Below are 23,899 nucleotides of genomic sequence, written 5' to 3'. Positions count from 1 at the left end.
CAGCTTACTGAACTCATCATCCAATTGACACTTACAACACATCAAATGATGCCAGCAATTACAAGTAGTAGTTACTTTTACTGCATTTGCTATGGAACAATTTGTTAGTAAGTATACAAATTTTATCTTTTTATATGCAAACAGTGCTGTAACTATGAATACATCCATATCAACACACTTCATAAAATCAGCATAAGTAAGTATCCTGTCTGTTATCCAACAAATTTGTATGTTTAGTTAAGCATATCTGATGTCTGTAATGTATTTAAACTAGTAATTTGACTAGGAACACATTGTCAGATGTTGAGCAGTGGTCATGTGACGAAGTATTTAAAGGAATGTGCACAGCAGAACTCGAGGTCTTTTATTTAGTTTCATGTCGAGATAAAATCTTCTGGCCAGTGTTATTCAGAGTGGTGAGATCGGTGAGTTTAGGGAAACCATAGAGCCGCAGGACCTCTGTCTGTATTAGTGGGACTTAGAATATTTTGTGGCCATGAGCTGAACACTTGAATATGTTTCAGGACATTGAATTTTCATGTCGCCTCTGTGATTGATTCTTTTGCAACCATACAAACGTTACCGTAATTTAATGGTTCATAAGTAGCTGTAAATTTTTTTTAGTTTTGCTGCATTATATGATTTCAAATGTGTGACAAATTTGGTCTTTATTTGTCTTCATGGTCTTGATCATTGTGAGCTTTAGATTTTTCTGTGAATGTTAATGAGATTTTGTGTGAACAAAGTCTATGATTTTGCTACTGATGCTTCGTGAATTAATGCACAACTTCACACACTTATTCCACACATGCTACTGTCTGGTGGCCTAAATGCTCTGCTTGCCTATGCAAACTACATTATGCACCACTACTTGAATAAAAAATGTAAAGCAGTCATAAATCCAAAGATTATTTTGAACACTACAGTGCTTTACTGTATATGGTGGTGGTGTGCCGTTGCCTTCCTCTGACCTTTGACCTGATTTACCCAGCCAGCTATGAGGGACCTACAGTTTAGCATGAGTTCCAAACCATGGTGCAACTCAGCATTTTTCGCATTGAAAAACATTGCCAGAGGGGAAAGAAGTGGTAGGTGACATCCTAGGATTGATAGGGGATCAGATCCGAGGCATGTGGATTTGCAGTCTGGCCCTTTACCACGGAGTCACCAAGCCACACACAGTTGAACCATTAATTTACGTGAATCCACCATTCACAAATATGTTTTATGTGCTTACTGACACTTTTGCTTCAGATTGCAGTGTGCATTCTTTCCTAATATTTTACCATTAAACAGTGTATTTCTTGCACTTTATCACATTTCTCAGCTAATCAAAGGTTACAGGATTAAAATTGTGGTCAAAAATGGGCGTAAAAGCAATGGTGCACAAGCATCCCCTACTGACATCAGGAAGTTGTGCTGAAGTTGCAGGCCATGCAGTTTCCACACTGGCTATCACTCTTGTCCCATTGTAATTGAGTTTCTCATTCATGGGTACAATTTGTGATAGACAGCCACCGATTTGTTGCATCTGCGGCTCATCCGGAGTAGTTACAACAATTTCATTGCAGACTGTGTAATTACTTTTTATAGGGGGTCACTAATTGCTATTTACGTTGTTCAGAATGAAAATAATGTATGTTATCTTAAAGAGACATTGAGAGTAACTTACCCCCACCCCCCTCCATCAGACACACATAATTTTTAGTTTGCCTTGCCATTAAACATAATTGTTAATTAGGAATTTGTTTTCATTTCAGTATTTCAAAATTAAAGGTTCCTGGTGAACCAGAGCAAATACCTGATGTGTATTTAAATGGCATGTGGTACTTGAATGAAACTTGTGCAGTTCCAAGTGGGTGTAATTTGCGGACGCCAAAGTTTCTGAATGAAAGAAAGCTATCACGGAATCTCCCATATTCCAACAGAATTTTTCATGTAAGTGCACAGTTTTTAATAAGTTTGTAAATAATATTAATTTTAGAGCTTCGGATGATATTTAGTTTGTGTGTAGAAAAAGATTGTTTGGATAATCTCTTACCAGCTTCACCAACTTCTGGCTGAGCATGATAATGGATGTATCTGCACCATTACTGATGCTGGTGAAAAACAACCTAATCCTTATGGCCCATAAAACAAATATGCAATAACAGCCTCAGAATCGCTTGTTCTCCTTAAATAAATGGTTGAGCTTCAGAGCTGTTTACATGGCAGAATATTTTCACTGTATATGTTTTAAATTTTTTAAAAGTTCAACCATGTTAGTGTGGAACAAATTAGCACTGGGCTGGTGTGTCAGTCAGTATGTCAAGAGGTGAACCGCAGCAAGCCTCACAACAAGACAGACAAGAATGCAAGTGCTGCTGTGATACTTTACAAGACTCTGTGAGGTCACGCTATGTAACTTCACTGCCCAAGTGCCACTACAAAACCGAATGTAGATGAAAAAGAACTGAGCTAGAATTATTATTGAATTTACACAGTGAAGCAATGAGCACTGAAGGGTCTGCTAAATGAGGACAAATGCACTCACACTCAGAACCACAGGCGCCGACGTGACCAGTTAAATTGAGAGGCTTTCAGACCTCAAGAACACATTCTGGCATGCTGCCATTCTGTAAGTGTTGTTAGAGCCAGAGAGATTGACAGTGTATTAAGTTTCAGTGAAACAATGACGAGACTGATGACTGACAAGCCTACGACTTGCTTGCTCACTTAAACACTGAGTCTTGATGCATACCACAGCCTTGGTCTGCTGCCGTTGCTACCTATTGGGTCACCACAGATAATGTGCAAGCTGCTGTCATCACACTGATCAGGCAAGACACATCAGAGTACCCACCTGACCAATTTGTGAGCATCTGCTGCAGTCTTGGTCAATCTGTGATGGAATACCAGGGCCTAATCTTCACAACTGAGTTCCTGGACCACAGTCGGCAGTCTTGACCTGAGCACGCCACAGGCTGTCGTAGATAGTGCTGGAGTTGGACACTACTTGGTCACTGGGGAACATTTGGGCATGTAGTGCCTTCCTTGCCCCACTGTCACTGCCAGAACAGCATGCGACCAGGGCACTGAACTGTGGTGACGACATGACTTGCTGATGAGGTGTCGGCACTTCTCCATGGCACATGCGCTTATGCCTGGTCACCAACTGCAGCTGTGTAGACACTTATACCGCTGTACATTTTGCACAAAAAAATAAATGTTGTTCTAGATACCGCTGTATTACTGACACATCCAGGCATGCACTGGACCACTCAACCTTGCTCTGCTCTCGACCTCCTGATCTCAACACCCACCAGCCAGCCCACAGGTCACAAAAAAGCTAAGAGAAGCTAATAATGGTTACTTTATTTGATGCTTGTGGAATGGTTTTGAGTTCCGCTTGCATACAACAGTTGATGATCCTACAGCATCCCCATTCTGAAGATCATGACTGATCATTTCCAACAAATATGCAGAACTGAATGCATGTGTACAATAAGATTGCACTTTACCAACAGTCTTAACCAATATCTGCCAAAATGTTGTTCTGCTCTCCAAACAATGGATGTCTGCACTGTGTGACTGTTTCTCTCCCCCTCCTGGAATCACAGGAATGAGGATGGTGTTTCGAATGATTATACATCATTCTCAGAGAGTTGTGAAGCTGAGTGCATCTGAAGACTAATTCTTCAAATGAACATTAGTTGTAACTGAAACTTCCATAACATATTTTGCGACAAATTTTAATTCTTAATGTTACTGACATGTTCTTCACATACTATAATGAATTACTACCACCATATTTTGTCAGAGAACAAATTTGTTATAAAATTGTTGAATAGGAGAAAAAAGTTGTGTAGTCATCACAATTTTTTACAGTTAACAACATACGAAAAATCCACACCAATATGATGCGAGTGCGGTGGTGGGGGGCGTTTACCGGTCATTTTTCATTTTTTTACTTTAATATCTTGAAAACTGTGGCTTCTAGTGAAAATGTTTCCTGGTACACAATCAAACTATATTTCCTACAGAAAAGCCATCTTAATCTTTTCTCTATGATTAATAGTTTCTGTGTTACAGAGGTTGAAACAAATGCATATGATTGAAAATATGTTACTGGTATAAAATTGGTTACTGTGAAGTGAGGTTGCTTCAGAAAAGATATTAAATGTATGGATTGTGCATAAGAGCAGTAGAGCAATATTGAAGGTTTGTGTTGTGGGGGTGTAACAGGGTGGAGGATAGAAGCACGAGAGAAGGTAGACTGCCAGGTTGTCATCACACTCTTACCACCTTAAAAAGTCTGCAAACTATGAGCAAGCTGATGATTCCCCACTCGATCTACCCAACTATATCACAAGAAGCAGCAATGGAGTGTTTAACAGAGTTACACCAACTCTCCACAGTGCGCCTTACAAATTACTGACAATGCCATGTGCAGACATGCCCAGATGTGTTTATTTTCCACAACGTGCATTAACATTACAGGGAATACAGATACTAATAATACTAATGCAAGAAAGAAACATGGGCAGAATCTACATAAATTCCTGCACACTACTCCACACTGCCAAAGGGGAAATTGATTCTTTGTCATATGGTATGGCAGCTATAGCATTCTTATGAGGAAAGCAACTTTCCCCAACATGATCACTGCTTGCTTTCCATTTTGCAGACTACATCCACAGTATTTGCTGTCCAGCTCTTTTATTTGAGTTGACATAAATAACTTCACTGAGTATGTGTTTACATTGTTGTTATTTTCAGTTTATTAAATGAGTGCTTGTTTCCAGTTGGTAAGTGAGCTGTTAAGTGTTGAACAGCTGGAGCTGTCAGATGTCTACCACATTGAGGAGCCTGTCCCTAGTGTAACACGCTGTTAATGTGTATTTGACAATGTCAGTTTCATTGTCTTCACAATCACTGCCTGGAATAGTTTCCACAGCACGACGTGTATCAAAGGCATCACCCCAGCCTCAGCTCTCTCAACATCCAAAGAATCCCATAGACTTGAATTGGCTTCCTCTGCAACAGAAGTGGGTCATCTGGGTGTTATTAAACTTCAGATATCTCAGCGCGTGTCAAGCAATCCATTAAAAAGATTACTGTTCTAGACTTGAATGTAAACAGTCCCATTCCATTGGACATATTCACATGCATCTGGGAAGATACGCTGTGAATGTGTATTTCCAACCAACACTGAAAAGATCACTGACAACATGAGTCTCACAATTATACATTTCTCAGCAATTGCTTGTAGAAAAGTGTTGTACATAAAAGCTCACTTAATAGCTGAAAATAAGTACTCATTTATGTGATATGAGCCTAACTGACACATGAGGGTGGTCTGCATTGTTCTCGGAATGGAATAGAAAAAAAGTACTTACATCACTGAAACTTCTTTAATTTTTCATTGTAGTCTCATTGTAGATTACTGCACTTGGTCCAACGATGTTACAGTGCCTTGATCCCATCTCGAAAATGAGTTTCCTCCAAACCTGCAAAATAGTTGCGAACTCCAGCTATCAATTCTTCGTTTGAAGTGAATCTTCTACCAAAAAAAAATTTTCGGTTTTGGGAAGAGATGGAAGTCTGACGGAGCCATATCAGGTGAATAAGGTGGGTGTGCAACAATTCATATCTTAGTTTGTGTAATGTTGCCATGGCAACAGCACGTTTGCAGGTGCGCATTTTCTTGATGGAAGGTGACTTTCTTCCTTGCTAAACGTGTCCTTTTTTTTGTGAACTTTTGTTGCAATTTGTCCAGGGGGTTAGCCAGGTATTCTCCAGTAATTGTTTCCCGGTAGGGAGATAATCTACAAATAGAATCCCTTTCACATCCCAGAACACTGATGCCATGACGTTTCTTGCCAAAGGAATTGTCTGCTTTCTTTTGGTGGCATAGAATCAGCATATTTCCACTGCTTTGACTGCTGTTTCCTCTCTGGGGCATAGTAGTGCACCCAAGTTTCATCTGTGGTCACAAACCAGAGCAAAAAATCTTGTTTGTTTCTCCTAAAATGGGCCAAACATTGTTCCGATATGTCCTTTCTCGTGCATTTTTGATCCAGCGTCAAGTCGCGGCACCCATCTTGCAGATAATTGTTTCATTTCTAATTCTTCAGTTAAAATGCGATACACCCTTTCATATGACAACTGGCGCGGGTGAGCAATTTCACACACTTTCAATCGGCAACCCCCCATGACTGTTTTGTGCACTTTTGCAATGATTTCTGGAGCAGTGACACATCTTGGCCGGCCACTGCATAGATCATCATCTAAGCTCTGCCAACCAAATTTAAATTCATTTGTCCACTTTGCAACAGTAGAATATGAAGGAGCAGAGTCCCCCAGTGTATTCTGGAAATTTGCATAATTGGCATGAATGTCCTTTGCTTTCATACCTTTCTTTATGAAGTACTTGATCACTTCTGAAATCTTTTTTTTTTTTCCCCTCCCCCCCCCCAACCCCATTTTCACAAATCCCTAGGCGGGAGTAACAACAGAGCCACAGCTCTCCTCCAAGAGCACTGACATGGCATGTGTTTACAGGCAACAGTCCAATTAATATCATGTGAACAACTTGTTGCACTAGCACTGACTTTTCATGGTGATTCCAAGAACTTTTCAAACCACCGTTGTATATGCTGCTTCCAAAGTTCTTGGGTATACTGCCAAATCAAGTTTTTGTCATGACATTTCTGCGGACAACCGTTCCACCATCAGAGGGTGCTGATGGAATGATGTGTCTGTTGTGTGCTGACAGTATTCATGCCTGCCAGTCCAGTGTTCAGGCCTCGTTGGGCCTGTGCGGTGGGGGCTGTGTGTCTGCAGTGATAGGAAGGAGAGTCTGTTGCCTTCTACCACCATCCCTGTCACATCTCGCATCTGAATGTCATGTTCTGTTTTGATGGAGCTTAGTATTGGCTCCTGTGCCTAAGTTGGGATCCTGTGTCCCTGTTGATGGAATTATGTCACAGTTTTCAATCATTTCTTTGAATATGGGGTTCCAAAATTTATCAGTGGTTTGCTGGTAATTCATTTGATGTTCATTTCCAGTGCATTGTTCTGCTATTCCAGTCTAGCTGGGCAGCAGTAAGCAGGTTGGGCACCCATGTTCTGTATGTTGATCTTAGATTGTGCTGATCAGTTGTCCAATATAAGTTGTTTCCGATTTGAACAGTTCTCGGGTATCCGACTGGGTAGCATCGTAATTTCTCCACAATATTTTGGCAGACGTACATGCTGCCATCTTCAGGTGGTGCCTGACGAATGCTGTGCTGTTCATCTCGTCGCCCTATATATACTAGCCGTTACCCCCTCAACCGTTCCTCTCCTGGTGTCTTCGGCGCAGCGGCTACTGGGGGTGGTGGGGGAAGCGGTGCCTGGGGTCTGCAGTCTCCCTGCTGCTGCCGTCGGGGGCAGTCCTCGATCTCTGGGACCGCATCTTTCTCTCCAGGCTGAGTGCAGGGTTCCAAGCTTGACTAAGTTGAAGGCTGCTGTCTTTATTAATTAGATAGTCCTGTAGTCTGATTTCGATGGCCTCTTTAGTAACGCAGTCCCAGAAGTAGGAGGATTGACAGAGTATTTTTGTTTTTTCATAGTCCATAGTATGGCCAGTCTTAATACAATGGTCAGCCACGGCTGATTTAGTGGCCTGGCGTATTTTGGTATGGCGCTTGTGTTTGCGGCACCTCTCTTCTACAATGTGGAATGTCTCCCCATTGCATGATTTTCCACACTGACAGGGAATTTGATAAACACTTGGTTTTTGAAGGCCTAGGTAATCTTTCACTGAACCCAGTAGAGTCAAGGTTTTTGCAGGGGGTTGGAATACACATTTCACATTGTGTTTCCCCACACAAGCGTATCTACATATATACTCAGCAAACGTCTGTGAAATACATGACAGAGGGTACCACATGGGAAGAATGACCGCTTAAATGCCTTTGTGGGTGCTGTAATTAGCCTAATCTTAATTTCGGCCAATTTGGGAGTGATATGTATGGAGCTGTGGATACATTATTTGTAGATTCTTCATTTGACGGTGGTTCTTGAAACTTCGTAAGTAAATTTTTGCAGAATAAGTTGCACTTATATTCTAGAGTCTGCCATTTCAGGTTTTTCAACATTTCTGTGAACAGTCTCACATGTCAAACAAACCTGTGAGTATTGGTGCAGTTGCTCTTCTTTCATTTTCAATATCCCCTGTTAGTCCCACTTGGTATGGACCCCACAAACTTGAGCAGTGTTGTAGGATATGTCACACGACTGTTTTGTAAGCAGTCACCTTTGTGGACTGACTGCATTTTTCCAGTTGGTGTCAATAAACAGAAGTCTACCACCTTTCTTCTCTCTGGATATGACTGAGCCTTATGTAGTCATTACATTTCAAATACCTGTGTACTGTTACTCCTGAATATTTTTATTAGTAGAGCGACTCAAATTGTAATTCATTGTTGTTTTAGTCTGTATTTTTTGAATTGTACAGTTAACATTTCTGAATGTTTAAAATAAGTTGCCAGTCTTTGCTCAAGTTTCACTTCTTATAAAGATCTGAATATTTACATGGTGTTTGTCAGGTAGTACTTCATTATAAATAACTGCACTGTTTGCAAAAAGTCTGTGGTTACTATTAATACTGTCTGCCTGGTTAGTAACATATAATGTGAAAAATGTCCCCCACACAATTTCATGTGTATGCCTGAAATTAATTCTATTTATTCTTCAGTTTCAGCATACTGTTAACAGGGAACAGCAACTTTATTTAAATTCCCTGAATATTTATTAATGATTCTGTCAACAGTTGTATTTAATGATTAGGTGACTAGTTTTGAACCTTTATATGTTCATTTTCAAGCTTGGCCCACTGAGGCTGCCTTGACAGTGCCTGACCTTAATAATAAAAATTGAGTGGCAACACATGCTTTATAAATGTTAGCAGCATGAATGCCACAATCCACACATGCCTGTTGCCAAGTCAAAATCAAATTTCATTCATCTTGTTAACATTTTTAGAACACGTGTTGCTACTCAATGTTTATTATTAAGATCGGGCACTGTCAGTGCAGCCTCAGTGGGCCAGGCTTGAAAATGTACCTTTAAGGGTTCAAAAGTAGTTGCCTAATAAATAACTGCAGCTGTTGACATACCATTAATAAATGCTTTAAGGAATTTTACTTATGTTGATGACCCTCAAATCAAAATAGCAAGCTACTCCTTCCATACCAATACATCTTCAGTGCAGTCAAAAATTTTGTTAGATACCCATAGAACCATAATTTTGTTAATAAATGATGCTGTGGTACTGATTCAAATGCTTTTTGGAAGTCAAGAAATACTGCATCCACCTGACTGTCTTGATCCAAGGTTTTCAGGATGTCATGTGAGGAAACTATCAGTTGGGTTTCGTGAGATAGAAGTTTTCAGAATAGGTATTAGTTGCAATGGATAATGTCATGTGTTCTAGGATTCTACAACGGTGGATGTCAATCAAATTCAGTGGTAATTTTACAGATCACTTGTACAACTATTTCTATAGATGAGTGTGATGTATGAGATTTTCTGAACACTAGGCTCAGCTGTCCCTTGACGGGTCAGTGGTATATTATGGTTGAAGTTAGCACTAACCTAGCTGCAAACTACGTATAGAATTTGATAGAAATTGCATTAGGCTCTGGGGCCTTGCTTAATTGTAGCTATTTTAGGTGTTTCTCAGTGTTGCAGACACTGATATCTGTATCATTCATCTCACAGTGTTGCAAGATGTAAATTGGGACAGTACTTTTGTATCTTCCTTAGTAAATAAACATTTGAAAACAGAGTTCACCATTCTGTCTTTTGCTTTGCTACCCTTAATTTCAGTTCCTGTATCATCCTTCAGTGTCTGGACACTAAAGTTTGGTGTGATTAACAGCTTTGCATATGACTAGAATTTTTTTTTCCTTTGTAGTAAAACTTCTGATAATATTCTGCTTCACATATTTCCATCTTTACAGCCAAACGCTTCTAAATCAGTGGATCTGTCTATAGCTGTATGCTTCGTTTCACACTTATTATGCAGCAGTCACTGTCTCTTTAGAAGTACTTTTACAGTTGCTGTACGCCATGGGGGTTCCTACCATAATAACATTTTTTACTAGGTACATTTATATCCAGTCAAAGCACATTGATTCATGTTGGGATAGCTGTCAGTAGAACACCTGCCTGTGAAAGGCAAAGTCTCAGGTCTGAGGTCCGGTCCAGTCCAGTCCAGTCCACAGTTTCAATCTGCCAGGTAGTTTCACATCAGTGCCCACTCTGCTGCTGAGTGTATATTGGTTTGAATCCAGTGCATGGACAACTATTCTTTTAAACTTCAGTGACAATACTTTTACATGCTGGAGCCCATAGCTAAGTGTTTTATTTTCTTCTTTGAGATATGATATGACTGGCTCTTTATCTAGTTTACTGAACCTGTAAATGTGCCTACTAGTTTTAGCTGTCATTTGTACTTTAGTAATTGTCACAGATACCAGTTTTGGTATGGATGTCCTCAGTGACATGATGGCAGTTTGTTTGCTATTTTGTGTGGCTTTCCAAGCTATCTGTTCTAGTTAGTTTTCAGAGAATGCATTTAGTAAAGCAGCTCATACATGATCAAAGTTGTTTGCCAAATTTGCCCTTTTCTACCCACAGGTTTCTCAGACTAGCCCGAACACATACCAACAAAGTTTGTCAGTTTCATCTCTCTATGGAAGCAGACACTGTTTGTTTTGCACACTATTTTGACACTAGTGGGAATGACTACCAAAGCAGACATAGCATTTTGTGCACTGACTTTACCATTGTGAATAAAGAAAAAGAAAAGAAAACAAGGTGGTGGTCCAGGAAATGGCTGAAAATGAGAAACATATCCATGAAAATCTGCTAAAGGAAATAATACTGCCATAATCTCATGAATCAAAACATGATGCGTCGTCGTTTCATGATTCGAGGGTCAGCAACTGATAAAAAAAAAGGGGTGCCCGGGGTCCCAAGGTCGCGATGGCGGCGTCACTGTCCCGCCAAGATAATTTGTCCTTTTAGGACAATTACATAAACTTTCTCAGAATGGACAACCAAGCTTTTTATAATTTGACTTATTTCAGTCTCTCATTAGAAAAGAAAACACAAGTATGCGAAAATTTATTCTCTTCTACTTGACTGTCTAACGACAGTTCACTAAAATACCATCACCATATGCATAATCATGGCAGAACAAAAGAGCTTAGATTTTTTATTTAATTGCACTCTTGCTTATATGTTTGTGCACAGAATATTGATTTTCTTATTAACCTCTTCTTGTGTAATATGTGGCTGGAAAGGTGCAACACTGTATCATTTTGATAGTCGCAAGACCTATTTTGTTTTTACACCTAATTGTTGTAGAAGTTCGCGATGCAGTGCAATAAATTATAGTAAAACTCTTTTCTGCTCAACATGTGCAGCACAACATTAATGCAGAGAAACATCCACCATGTTGTCAAATCTGCCATCAAACAATATTTCTCTTAAAACATGCTGGATGTTCGACCAACGTAGCAAAGTTTGACAAATTGTCTAATCGTGTATGGGCAGCATATGTCTTTCCACACCCATCACCCACGTCAATCAGTTCTTGGATTATTAAAGCCTCCTCTATTGATGACAATGTGATTGTGGGACAAACATACTCAGAAACTGAAGTTTTTGGTTATGTATGGGGATGAGTCTGGTGGTCAGTTGAAAGACCCAGTTAAAACTTTACATGCACCTGCCCTGAAACTGAGCACCTCAAATGCAGCCTCAGTTTCTCTGACATTGGATTTGAGTTTCTTATTTACTGGAACAAGTGCACCATTTCCACATCCCATTAGCCCATTCTTTTGACCCAAAAAATTCGTTGTTGTCAATTTAGGGTTCTAGGGCCATTCTCTTGTCCCAACAATCTTTTTGTTGTCAATTTTGGGTTTTAGTCAGCTTTCTATGGCAAGTATTATATGGGGTTAGCTTTTTTTAGGACTTACAGCAAACTCTGGGATTTTGTTACAAATACTTCAGCAATTAATGGCCAGGAGTTAGACTGTTTTATCTGAGGGGGGGGGGGGGGCTGCATTTCTTTGGATCTTACATTAAAACTTTGCGTCTCGACAGCTGTGCTATCTTCAATGGATGCAGAGTCACCTAAGCTAAAAGAGGTTTGTGTGGACTCCACACACACTGTCAACCCGCTGACTAGCAGCCTCTGACATGAATTGCACCCATCCTATTTAGGGAGGCCGTAAAGTCTCAGCCCTACATCATAAGAAATCACAGTGCAGCTTGTTACAGAACCTTTGAAGTCTCTTGTTTAAGCATTCTGCTTTGATCAGAAACTGAAGACACATCAGTTTTGGGGATAGTGCTGCCGATTGTGAACTTTATTGAAATTCCACGAGGAAAGCTGGTTTTGTCGACTTCATCTGCCAGTTTCTGAAACAATCCAAGTACCACATCAGACTCCAGATGAGAGGCATCTTTTGTTCCCGTGCATGCCACAGTCTGCAGTTGGTTGCATCTTCTACCTCAGCAATGTGTTTGGACTGCCAGTGATTAAGAGATCCCATATACTTTTGAGCTTACTTCCCCCTGAATTGTGTTGCAGCAGGGTTCCCAGTAGGTGAAGTGTGTGTCATTGCTTCAATTTCAGTGGAAGACAGAATGTCAGACCGCTTGCGACCTGATTGGTAGGTAGTCAGAGTGTGCGCAGGATAAGGTTAAGGTTGTGGATGGGGCCATAAACAGTTACTGTGAGTTGCACAATCAAACACACAACTTTATTTTTCTAAGAACCACTTATTCACACGTTGGCTTAAGGATCACAACTAAACAATATGACTGAAGGCATAGTTAAAGAAAACTTAAGATGCTTTCTGGGCTGAAGGCCCAAAACCACACAGCAAACACAAGAACGACTGAAGGCCTGGCTTAGAAATCAAAAGCAGTTAAAAATAGAAGGTAAAATTTTTAAAAAATGCAATGAAAATAATTAATGGTTGAAGGACTACACTACACGTCTGAAGGACAACTATAATTAAGGCACATTAATAAACAATTTTTTCTAAGCAAGAACATTTCCTTTCAAACTTACAACAGAATGGCCAAAGCCTGATTAACTTATTGCAGAGCTGCAGGCCACAGACAAATTTGAAACCACAGCTGAAGACCTGAACAAGTAAGATAACTAATTTAGAATAAATCCCTTGCTTCTTATTAAAAAAAAAGCCTTTAGAGAATACACATGGCTGAAGGCCACACACAACACAAAGAACAACTAAAGGCTTAGGGCTGGATTGCAAAAAATTCAGATTGAACAATTTCTAAGGATAAAAGATTTTTTAAAAACAATCAATGCTCAAAATTTTAGTTTAACATGGCTGAAGACCTTTATGTAAAAAAAAAAAAAAACACAAACTGAATTAATACACGGCCAAAGGCCACGCACAATGCTTCAACTAAAATGAAAATCGCTATTTAAAACAAACAGAACAAGTGGTGCTGAGAAGTGTTCCAAGGGTCAGCCTGGGAAGGTAGCTCAAACATAAGGTGAGGTGAGACAGTCATCCAAGAGTTGAAGTTACGTAGTCAGATGGCAACCCAAACTAGGGACGGCCCAAGGAACAACCAACAATTTAACCAATTCCCTTCAGTTCGACCTACGGAACAATCATGGAGAATATCGGCCAAGGACAAGAATACAAACAGCATTATGCCTCAAGAAATCGGCGTCTAAAAACCGCCATGGGAACAATAACCACTCTAAGCAAAATATGAACCAAACCACTTAGAAGGCTGTCGAACTACACACTGTGCTGGACAGCAACTACATGGCGAGAAAAAGGCACGCTGCCTACAAACTATGCTAACGACCAGGGCAGGTAACTGGAGCGTTAACGGCCACAGGGCAGAAAATACCACTGGTGCACTTCACTGATAAGTAACAGCCAATTTAATGATTAATCACAACATAGGAAGACAGCTGCAAGATTTTGCTGACTCCAACACATCATACGATGCTGCTGGCCTGAACAGCCAAGGGGGCCACAGCCTGCAAATGAACGAAGAGAAGTCACAATAGTTGAGGTTTCATAACAGATTAACTGATCACTCAACTTCAGCGTCCAGGTTCAATGGGCAACAAACTTGTTGCTCTCGCAGCTAGCGCTTCACGATCCGACTGCATGCACATTGCCATCGCCCCCAGTCTGGCCTCGCACTTTGGAGACTTGCTTTATGCTCCGTCCGAACAGACTCACTCCATCCAACGCGCAGACAGCATTACAATAAATGGTCAGTCAAAACCACAAGATACACACGGTTCCGCGTAAACACTTCCACAAACAACTCGAACAGTACTAAAACCATTCACTGAGGAACAACAAGGACAAATTAAGAGTCGACACACAGAGAGAACCCAGAAGCAGTCGGAAGACCAAATACACATCGCCCGATGAGACAACCAACTGAACAGCCAACCAACGGTCATCCCTGCTCAAGTCTCCTTCCATCGGACAGTGCATGTGTGTCACCAGCGGTCGGGCGAGTACTGGCTGTGCAGACCTCATTCCCTACTGAACTCACTGCACACCACGACCCGGAAATACTAGTGGTTGCTCCAAAGATAGTATGACAGTTCTCTTATCGATAGCGCTGTTGCTGCCACTCATGGGCAGGCAGGCAGGCCAGCAACTTAGTGACACCAGTGAATCAAATAAGTAACAGGACAGCAGTACCGCAAAGACAAGATGTCAAGTAATAAACGGCACAAACACGAGTTGCGCACAGCTCAACCTCCCCCCCCACCCCCCCCACCCCTCAAACATCAAACTGGGGATCACAAGCCAAAATGAAATTGACCGGCAGTTCCTTAATGAAAACAAAAGACAATGGCCATGAGAAAGCCGCAAGTGAGACACTCACTCGGACCCACCCATGCAGAGGGAACACCTGCCCACTGGGCACCCAACATCCCTGCACCAGGAAGGGACTGATCTAAGTCCCGCGAGATGACCAACCCAGGTACCGTTTCTAGCTCAACAACGAAAAGAGATACCAGAATTTGAGGCAATAAGATGATGTCTTTGAACTAATGCATTAACTGTGCCTGCACCCTGTCTGACTGACTGCCACTAGATTGAGTGCCTTCCAAAACACAAATCGTGTCCTCAAGGCCCCTAATTGCCTTAAACAAAGCTCAAGGGCTGCTTCTGTCTCAACCACCACGCCTGGTTTGGTAGAACAGAGTGGATCAGGTTATAGTTGTGGAAAGGGGCCAAAATCAGTTACTGTCAGTTGCACAAAACATACAAACTTTATTTTCTTGAAACACTTAATCACACATGCCGTTAAAGGAACCAATATGGCTGAAGGCCATGACACAACTTATTAAAGTTGCCTTAAGGAATACACATGGCTGAAGGCCTTGGTTACAAAATTTAACATAAAAACTCGGCTGAGGACCACACACTGGAGATAAAGAACTGAGGGCTTAAGGCCTGGATAACAAGAATTTCAGATAGAGAAGAAAATTTTAAACAAGTGACTTCAAATTTTAATTTAAGACATCTGAAGGCCTTATCTTAAAATATTTCATGTAAAATTTGGCTGAAGTTCACATACTGGGCATAGAACAACTCAAGGCCTAAGGCCTGGATGATAATAAGGATTTCAAATGTGCAAAATCCCCTTTCTTTCTTTCTTCTTTTTTTTTTTTTTGAAAAAAAGAAATGTTTAAGCAAGAATCTTCCAAGTTTTAATTTAAGATGGTTGAAGGCCTTATCTTAACATTAAAACAAACCAAATTAATAGATGGCTGAAGGCCTCGCACAGTACTTGAGACGAAAAGAAAATCACAATCTAAAACAACAGAACAGTGGTGCTCAGAAGTGCTCCAAGGGTCAGCCTGAGGAGGTAATGCTAACATAAGTTTAGGTAAGACAGGCAGCCAAGTGTAATACTAAATAATCAGATGGCAACCCGACCCAGGAACGGCTGTAGGACCAACCAACAACCTAATAAATTCCCTTCCACCCGACCAACAGCACGGCAACAGGAATATCACCGACGACGAGGATACCAGCAGCTCTATGTCTTGAAAATTGGCGTCTAAATAGTGTCAAGACACAATAACCATTCAGAAATATGAACAACACCAAAGGTTGTCGAACTACACGCCGTGCCAGACAGCATCAACATGGCGAGGAAAACACACTGTCAGAAAACTACGCTAACGACCAAGGCAGGTAAATGGAATGTTAACGGCCACAAGGCAGAAGATACCACTGGTGCACTTCACTAATAAGTATCAACCAATTCAATAGTTAAACCACCATACAGGAAGACGGCTGCAAAATTTCGCCGACTCCAACACACCATACGTTGCTGCTTGCAGGAACGGCCCAGGAAAGCAACAACTGGCAATGAACGAGGAGATGTCACAGCAGTTGAGGTTTCATAACAGGTTAACTGAGCACTCAACTTCAGTGTCCAGGTTCGGTGGGTGATGAAATCTGTAGCTATCGCACCTAGCGCCTCAAAAATCCGACCATGCGTGCACACCGCCAGCGGCCCCAGCCTGACCTTGCACCGCGGAGACTTGATCGCTGCTCTGTCCCTACTGACCAACTGCCACACACACGACACACTGAAATAAGCGCTCACACCAAAGATGGTACAGCAGTACTAGTATCAATAAGTGCTGCTGCTGCCACTGATGGAGGCAAGTCAGCAACTCGTTATGGCAGTAACTCGGAGAGAAATAACACGCCACTCAATTGTGACAGATGCCAAAGAACAAGGCATCAATGCGAGCCAGTCATGGCTCAGTCAGACTTCTTGTTTGGAGGGGTGGGTGTAATACCCTGTGTTCTTCCTCATCACTGCCTCCTCTATACAGAGCATTTAGACCTACCAATGACACACCCTTTATCAGTCAAGTGGATGAGCAGTGATAGATGTTGTACTCCCAGCAGAAAAAGGCAGTATCTATTGGAGAGAGGCCAGTTCTTGAGGTACTTCGATATCCCTGGTGCTTGACTGACCATCAGCATTTTGCCAAACACACCCATTCAAAGCAGCTTCAGTCCCTTTTGAGCAGTCAGTGATTTTCAGCTGCTTACAAATAGCAACTAACTCAACCCGTGCCCAAGAACAGCAATGACGGTGGGTCTGCATTTTGACTGGTATGCTGTTTTTTATGTAAATTGGTCTCACTGATATTGTTCTGACTTCATGATCTGTTACACCACAGGTATTACTAGTTGTGTTTAAGATTTGAAGCTGCAACACCCAAATGTGAGGTAAAATTCACAAATTCCCCTGAAGACAGCTTTGTGCGTCCAACTTCTATCAAGATTATGCTCACTAGAAGCTCACTAGTGCTGTCAGTGTACACTACTGTTGAACGGAGACAGTTATAATGTTCACAAAACATTATCTCATAAGGGATAAATTTGTAACAGTCATAAAATTTCGGACACTGGCTTATAACAAACAGATAAGTGCATAGAAGAAGCTGAAAATATTATTCTCATGCAATTCAATAAAGGGCAAAAGATTTTCTAAAAAGATAATGTTGCAAAAGCTTATAGAATGCACAACTGTCGCTCATAATTTACTAAGAAGTAAGTTACATACCTCACACATAGGCCTCCAAAAATTCTCAAAAATGTGTGCTTCACTGTGTAAACACACATTTTGGGACAATTCTTTTTGAACCAGGACATTCTTGCAAAAGAAGAATCATAAATTCAATCCACAGTTGATGATATAGTGTGAATTTTGTACAGCACTTATTTATAATTGAAAATATATATGTCATGACACTCACTAGTTTTGACATAATCAGTAAAGTGTGGGAAAGTGACATGAACAGTAAAATGTTAAAAGCTAGTATTTAGAATTGAGTGTATCTGCCACATATAGTGTCACTTAAAGGAAAATCCAGAAGTTGGTTTATAGACACTAAATAAATAACAAAAGGCATGGATTTTTTACTTAATCAAATTCTTGACACCTCCTACAGTGGCATCCTGAAGACAAACGCTGCAGTGTCAGTTTATCACAGTCAAAAAGGAAAATTATGGAGCACCAACAAACACATCTTTCTCTTGGTGCTGCTAACAATGAACTGTGCATTTTATGTCTTTGTATTCCCTATAAGAAGGCTTCCCAAACTTCAGGCCTGATTCTCTTGGTAATAAGACTTGCATCATCTAAGGAGCCACTGGTGCTATAGAATGGGATACTGTGTGTGAAGAATTTTCCTGTGGTGTTGTGTCCCAGAGATCTTTAAAATTTTTATATTCCTTTCCCTCCATAGATAAAATTCAATCATTTAATATTTGTTGAGATAAAAATATTTTCTTCATGTTTCAGTTCAGTGGACTCACATTCAGGAGGACGATAGTTCAATCCTTTTCCGGCCATCCTGATTTAGGTTTTCTGTGATTTTCCTAAATTGCTTCAGGCAAATGCCAGGATGGTTACTTTGAAAGGGCACGGCCGACTTCAATCCTTTTCCGGCCATCCTGATTTAGGTTTTCTGTGATTCTCCTAAATTGCTTCAGGCAAATGCCAGGATGGTTATTTTGAAAGGGCACGGCCGACTTCCTTTCCCATCCTTCCCTAATCCGATGGGTCTGACAATGCTGTTTGGTCCCTTCCCCCCAAATCAACCAACCAATCATACTTCAGTTATACATCATTTATAATCTCCATTTGTTGCCATGTTCTTACGTACAGCTTGTTTCGACAGAAAAACAGCTTTCTTCTACTAGCACACACTACATTGAATCAATCTTATTCAAATTAAGTGCTAAAATTATTTGTAGAAATAAATGATGAATTAGCAAAACATGAGAGAATATGTTTCCTGAAAGAATATCAAACAGTTGAATTTTATCTAAGCTGGAAAAGGAATTTGATAGCTTTAAAAAATCTCTGGGACACAATACTAGTGGAAAACCAGAGATTGAACTTAATTACTGAAAAACTTTGTGCCATTGAATTGCATAAACAAAATGCAATGGATGTAACTGTATTTGTAGTGTCTAATGCACAGAAAAAGAAGTCGTAAGAATGAGCAAAACAAAATTTCCCGCATAATAAATGTAAACAACTAGGTCACTGTGCAGCGGAGTGTCAACTGAATGCTCTTGACTGCAGTAGCACATGGCAGGAAGAGAAGACAACTGGAAAGGCCATATTTACTTCACACACCATGGGTTCATCTACTAGGAATTGCACTGACATAAATAAATGATTTTGTGATAGTGGCGGCATGAAGCATATCACTATGAAGAAACAGTACTTTGTTTTGTACAGTGCTAGAATGAAAAATATTTCATATGTGCCTGATGCAAGTGCTCATATGTTCGCAACCAGAGCCGCTGCATGTAACTGCTATAGCAAATTTTTTTTAGTATATAAAAGTGTTAGAATTCAGGAAAAGGCCAGCGACAACATCGTCATGTTGGGCTGTGTGAAAAGTGGGCTTTACTTGTTGAATATGCCTGTTGTTAGGCCAGAAAAGTCATTTGGAGGTGCTTGATATTATAAATGTTTTAATGATGATTCCAGTCCATATTTTAAATCATACTGGAAGGTCTTCCATTCCATTCCAAACAACTTTTCCATAAGAGCTGTGGTACAAGAAAGAAAGAAAAAAACTTCGTCAACTCAGAATTTTTGGCACAGGTTGCTGTGTTAATATAAACAAAAAAATTTTATTCAATATTTGATACAAGGCTGTCTTTGGACAGTTTGTTGGATATGTCAGTGAGAGAGATGGATATAGATTCCAAAAGTAATGTGATGTTGATTCTTGATGTAAAATTTAAGCTGAAAACAGTTTGCAATTCCCGTTGTGATCATATTAAATCTGATATTCCTTGGCAACCCAGAAGAAGTCAATGTGAAGAAAAATTTAATGCACTTGATCCTGGAGAAAGTAAAGTATCAGATGACAGTAACATAGAATCAACAGAATTCTGTAATGAAGAAGCCTCTGAATTTTATGGTGAAGATAAACTGGAAAACAGAAGACAACAAAGAAAAAACCAAATGGATAATGTGTGGTGAGTTCTTGATCCTAACAAAAGCTAGTTCTTTGAATGTAAAGATCCATACAGTGCTTTTTTGCCGTTCAGGCGAATAGAAAGGATAAATGGATGCAACCTGTCAGTGAAGAAATAGAAGCGCTAAAGAGTGTTAGTTGAACGTCCCACAAATCCCAAGGTATTACAGAATCACTGGATTCCATACCAAAAAGCTGCAGTTGGTAGAAGCACTTGCTTCAAAGCCCCATTAGTTGTTAAGTGATATTTTCAGAAACCAGGAACTGATTGCGAAAATGCAGAGAGCCCTGTTGTATTTTATGATACCATTAGAGTTTTTCTAGTGGTAGCTGCTTTAAAGAACACGTGTTGAAACAGTGTGAAGATAGCCCTTTTGAATGGAATGCATCAAGATAGTGAATATAGAACAACCACAAGGCTTTTAAGGTAATACACATCAAGCGTCTCTCTTGGAATAGGGGCTCTGTTGACTCAAATAAGTCTTAGACTGCTGGGACAAACGTTTTATGAGAGTCCTGAAGTAAGTGGGTTTTCAGACAGTGCTGCAGATCCTTGTTGGTTTTATTGCACAATGAAAATAGACTTCATGTGTCAATTTATGTTGATGGTGGTCTAATTATTGGCAAGTACAGCTTTCTCAAATACTTAACACGAATTTGACATAACAGTGGGTACTATTGACAGTTTACATAGCTCCCCCCTCTGCACCCTTCTCTCCACCTCCCTCATCCCTTTCCACCTCCAGCCACTGACATTTGGCCTATAATTATTTCATATCAAGTGCTCATTTTGTACTAGTGCATTAGACAATAGTCACAGATTTAAACAGATTGTTATTTCATTCAAATGATTTCATAGATTTCTAATTCATTTTTTATCCTTTGAAACACACTGGAGATTACGATGGGAGTAAAATTAATTTATTAAGGGATTGTTACGCTACTAAACCTTTGGAAAAAGGCTATTTAAGATCACCTTTGCAGTCACTGAGAAAATAGGCTTTAACAGAAAAGAAAAAGTAGGAAGCTTAATTCAGATAAACAAATAGCAGCAACAAGAAGGGGTGCCCTCAAGTGGTATTTGTGAAATATCAATGTTGGTTAATGACACCAGAATTAAGATTTCTCAAGGTGATATAGAAATTCTCATTTAAGCAGTCTCTCCCCACAGCAAACATATTTTTATGTGCACTTCAGCCATCTAATATTATGCATAAGTTCCTCCTATGCCTTTGTGTCCATTATTGATTTGGTTTATATTTCCTACAGACTAAACCAACACCTGAGGATGATCTTCGATCTTATGATGATATTGTAGCTGTTGTACATGTTTATGAGCCATTCAAATATACTGACACCAGGCATGGAAGAGGTATATTTGCTGAAATACAGCTCCTTGGGAAGCAAACTTTGGCTGACCTCAGAGACAGGATAATCTGTCCAAAGGATCTCGAATGCCCTGGTGATGTCAGTGAGAGTGCTGTAGCAGCTCAGGGAAAAAAAGGAAAGGTAAGAAGCTGTACTACATATTGCAGTGAATCTGTATTTGTTTGAAAACTTTTTGCATAATCCTCAGTGTGAATAAATACAGTGCAACCTACTACAGTTGTAGCAAGTAACTTTTCATAGTGTTACTTTTGCATTAATCTGGCTAATTTAGTACGAGGGCAGTTCAATAAGTAATGCAACACATTTTTTTTCTGAAACAGGGGTTGTTTTATTCAGCATTGAAATACACCAGGTTATTCCCCAATCTTTTAGCTACACAACACTATTTTTCAACGTAATCTCCATTCAATGCTACAGCCTTACGCCACCTTGAAATGAGGGCCTGTATGCCTGCACGGTACCATTCCACTGGTCGCTGTCGGAGCCAACGTCGTACTGCATCAATAACTTCATCATCCGCGTAGTGCCTCCCACGGATTGCGTCCTTCATTGGGCCAAACATATGGAAATCCGACGGTGCGAGATCGGGGCTGTAGGGTGCATGAGGAAGAACAGTCCACTGAAGTTTTGTGAGCTCCTCTCGGGTGCGAAGACTTGTGTGAGGTCTTGCGTTGTCATGAAGAAGGAGAACTTCGTTCAGATTTTTGTGCCTACGTACACGCTGAAGTCGTTTCTTCAATTTCTGAAGAGTAGCACAATACACTTCAGAGTTGATCGTTTGACCATGGGGAAGGACATCGAACAGAATAACCCCTTCAGCGTCCCAGAAGACTGTAACCATGACTTTACCGGCTGAGGGTATGGCTTTAAACTTTTTCTTGGTAGGGGAGTGGGTGTGGCGCCACTCCATTGATTGCCGCTTTGTTTCAGGTTCAAAGTGATGAACCTATGTTTCATCGCCTGTAACAATCTTTGACAAGAAATTGTCACCCTCAGCCACATGACGAGCAAGCAATTCCGCACAGATGGTTCTCCTTTGCTCTTTATGGTGTTCGGTTAGACAACGAGGGACCCAGCGGGAACAAACCTTTGAATATCCCAACTGGTGAACAATTGTGACAGCACTATCAACAGAGATGTCAAGTTGAGCACTGAGTTGTTTGATGGTGATCCGTCGATCATCTCGAACGAGTGTGTTCGCACGCTCCACCATTGCAGGAGTCACAGCTGTGCACGGCCGGCCCGCACGCGGGAGATCAGTCAGTCTTGCTTGACCTTGCGGCGATGATGACACACGCTTTGCCCAACGACTCACCGTGCTTTTGTCCACTGCCAGATCACCGTAGACATTCTGCAATCGCCTATGAATATCTGAGATGCTCTGGTTTTCCGCCAAAAGAAACTCGATTACTGCCCGTTGTTTGCAACGCACATCCGTTACAGACGCCATTTTAACAGCTCCGTACAGCGCTGCCACCTGTCGGAAGTCAATGAAACTATACGAGACGAAGCGGGAATGTTTGAAAATATTCCACAAGAAATTTCCGGTTTTTTCAACCAAAATTGGCCGAGAAAAAAATGTGTTGCATTACTTATTGAACTGCCCTCGTAATTGCCAAAACACATTAACTCACGCACAGGCTAACCGCCTTCTCAAAGGGATCCTCCTCCCCTCCCCCAAAACCATCCTTTGCAGACATTTCAGGAATTCCTCACATCCAGTGTTGCCTCCCAGTCCTTCTTGAAGAACATCCCGACAACCCCCAACATCACCCCACCTGAATCCTGTGCCATTAAGGAGCTGAAAACAGACCGCTCTATTGTCATCCTCCCGGCGGATAAAGGCTCCACAACTGTGGTACTTGACCGTGTGGAGTATGTGGCAGAAGGACTGCGTCAACTCTTCGACACCTCAACCTACAAAGCTGTTACCCAGGATCCCATTCCCTCCATCCAGACTGAGCTGCAGAAAATCCTAAAAATCCAAGGTCCCTCACAAGGCTTCACAACGGCTTACATAGACTTACTCACTCCACCTGAGCCCCGTACTCCTACCTTCTACCTATTACCCAAAATCCACAAAGAGAACCATCCTGGCCATCCCATTGTAGCAGGCTTCAAAGCCCCAACAGAACGTATCTCAGCTCTGGTAGACCAACACCTCCAACCTATCACCCGCACACTCCCATCCTACATCAAAGACACAAACCACTTCCTAAAACGACTCAAATCCACTCCCACTCGTCTCCCACCTGAAACCTTTCTTGTCACCATAGATGCTACATCCCTTTACACAAACATCCCACATACCCATGGTCTCTCTGCCCTTGAGCACTACCTCTCCCAATGCCCACCTGAAGATTTTCCAAAAACCTCGTTCCTTATCACGCTTACCAACTTCATCCT

The 23,899-nt window shown here is 40.9% G+C and overlaps 1 protein-coding gene across 2 annotated transcripts in view; it reads left to right on the top strand.

The window, feature by feature from the left end:
• LOC124711376 (snRNA-activating protein complex subunit 3-like) overlaps positions 1–23,899 on the top strand; it is a 64,575-nt gene that overhangs the window by 12,100 nt on the left and 28,576 nt on the right. For both annotated transcript variants that reach the window (XM_047241428.1, XM_047241427.1), the window contains exons 2-3: positions 1,761–1,938; positions 21,374–21,613. In XM_047241428.1, coding sequence (XP_047097384.1) covers positions 1,761–1,938; positions 21,374–21,613 — 418 coding nt within the window. The remainder of the gene's footprint in view (positions 1–1,760; positions 1,939–21,373; positions 21,614–23,899) is intronic.

The sequence above is a fragment of the Schistocerca piceifrons genome, chromosome 8 (genome assembly GCF_021461385.2).
Source record: "Schistocerca piceifrons isolate TAMUIC-IGC-003096 chromosome 8, iqSchPice1.1, whole genome shotgun sequence".
NCBI classification, from domain to species: Eukaryota; Metazoa; Arthropoda; class Insecta; order Orthoptera; family Acrididae; genus Schistocerca; species Schistocerca piceifrons.
This window is presented reverse-complemented; position numbering and strand designations above follow the sequence as displayed.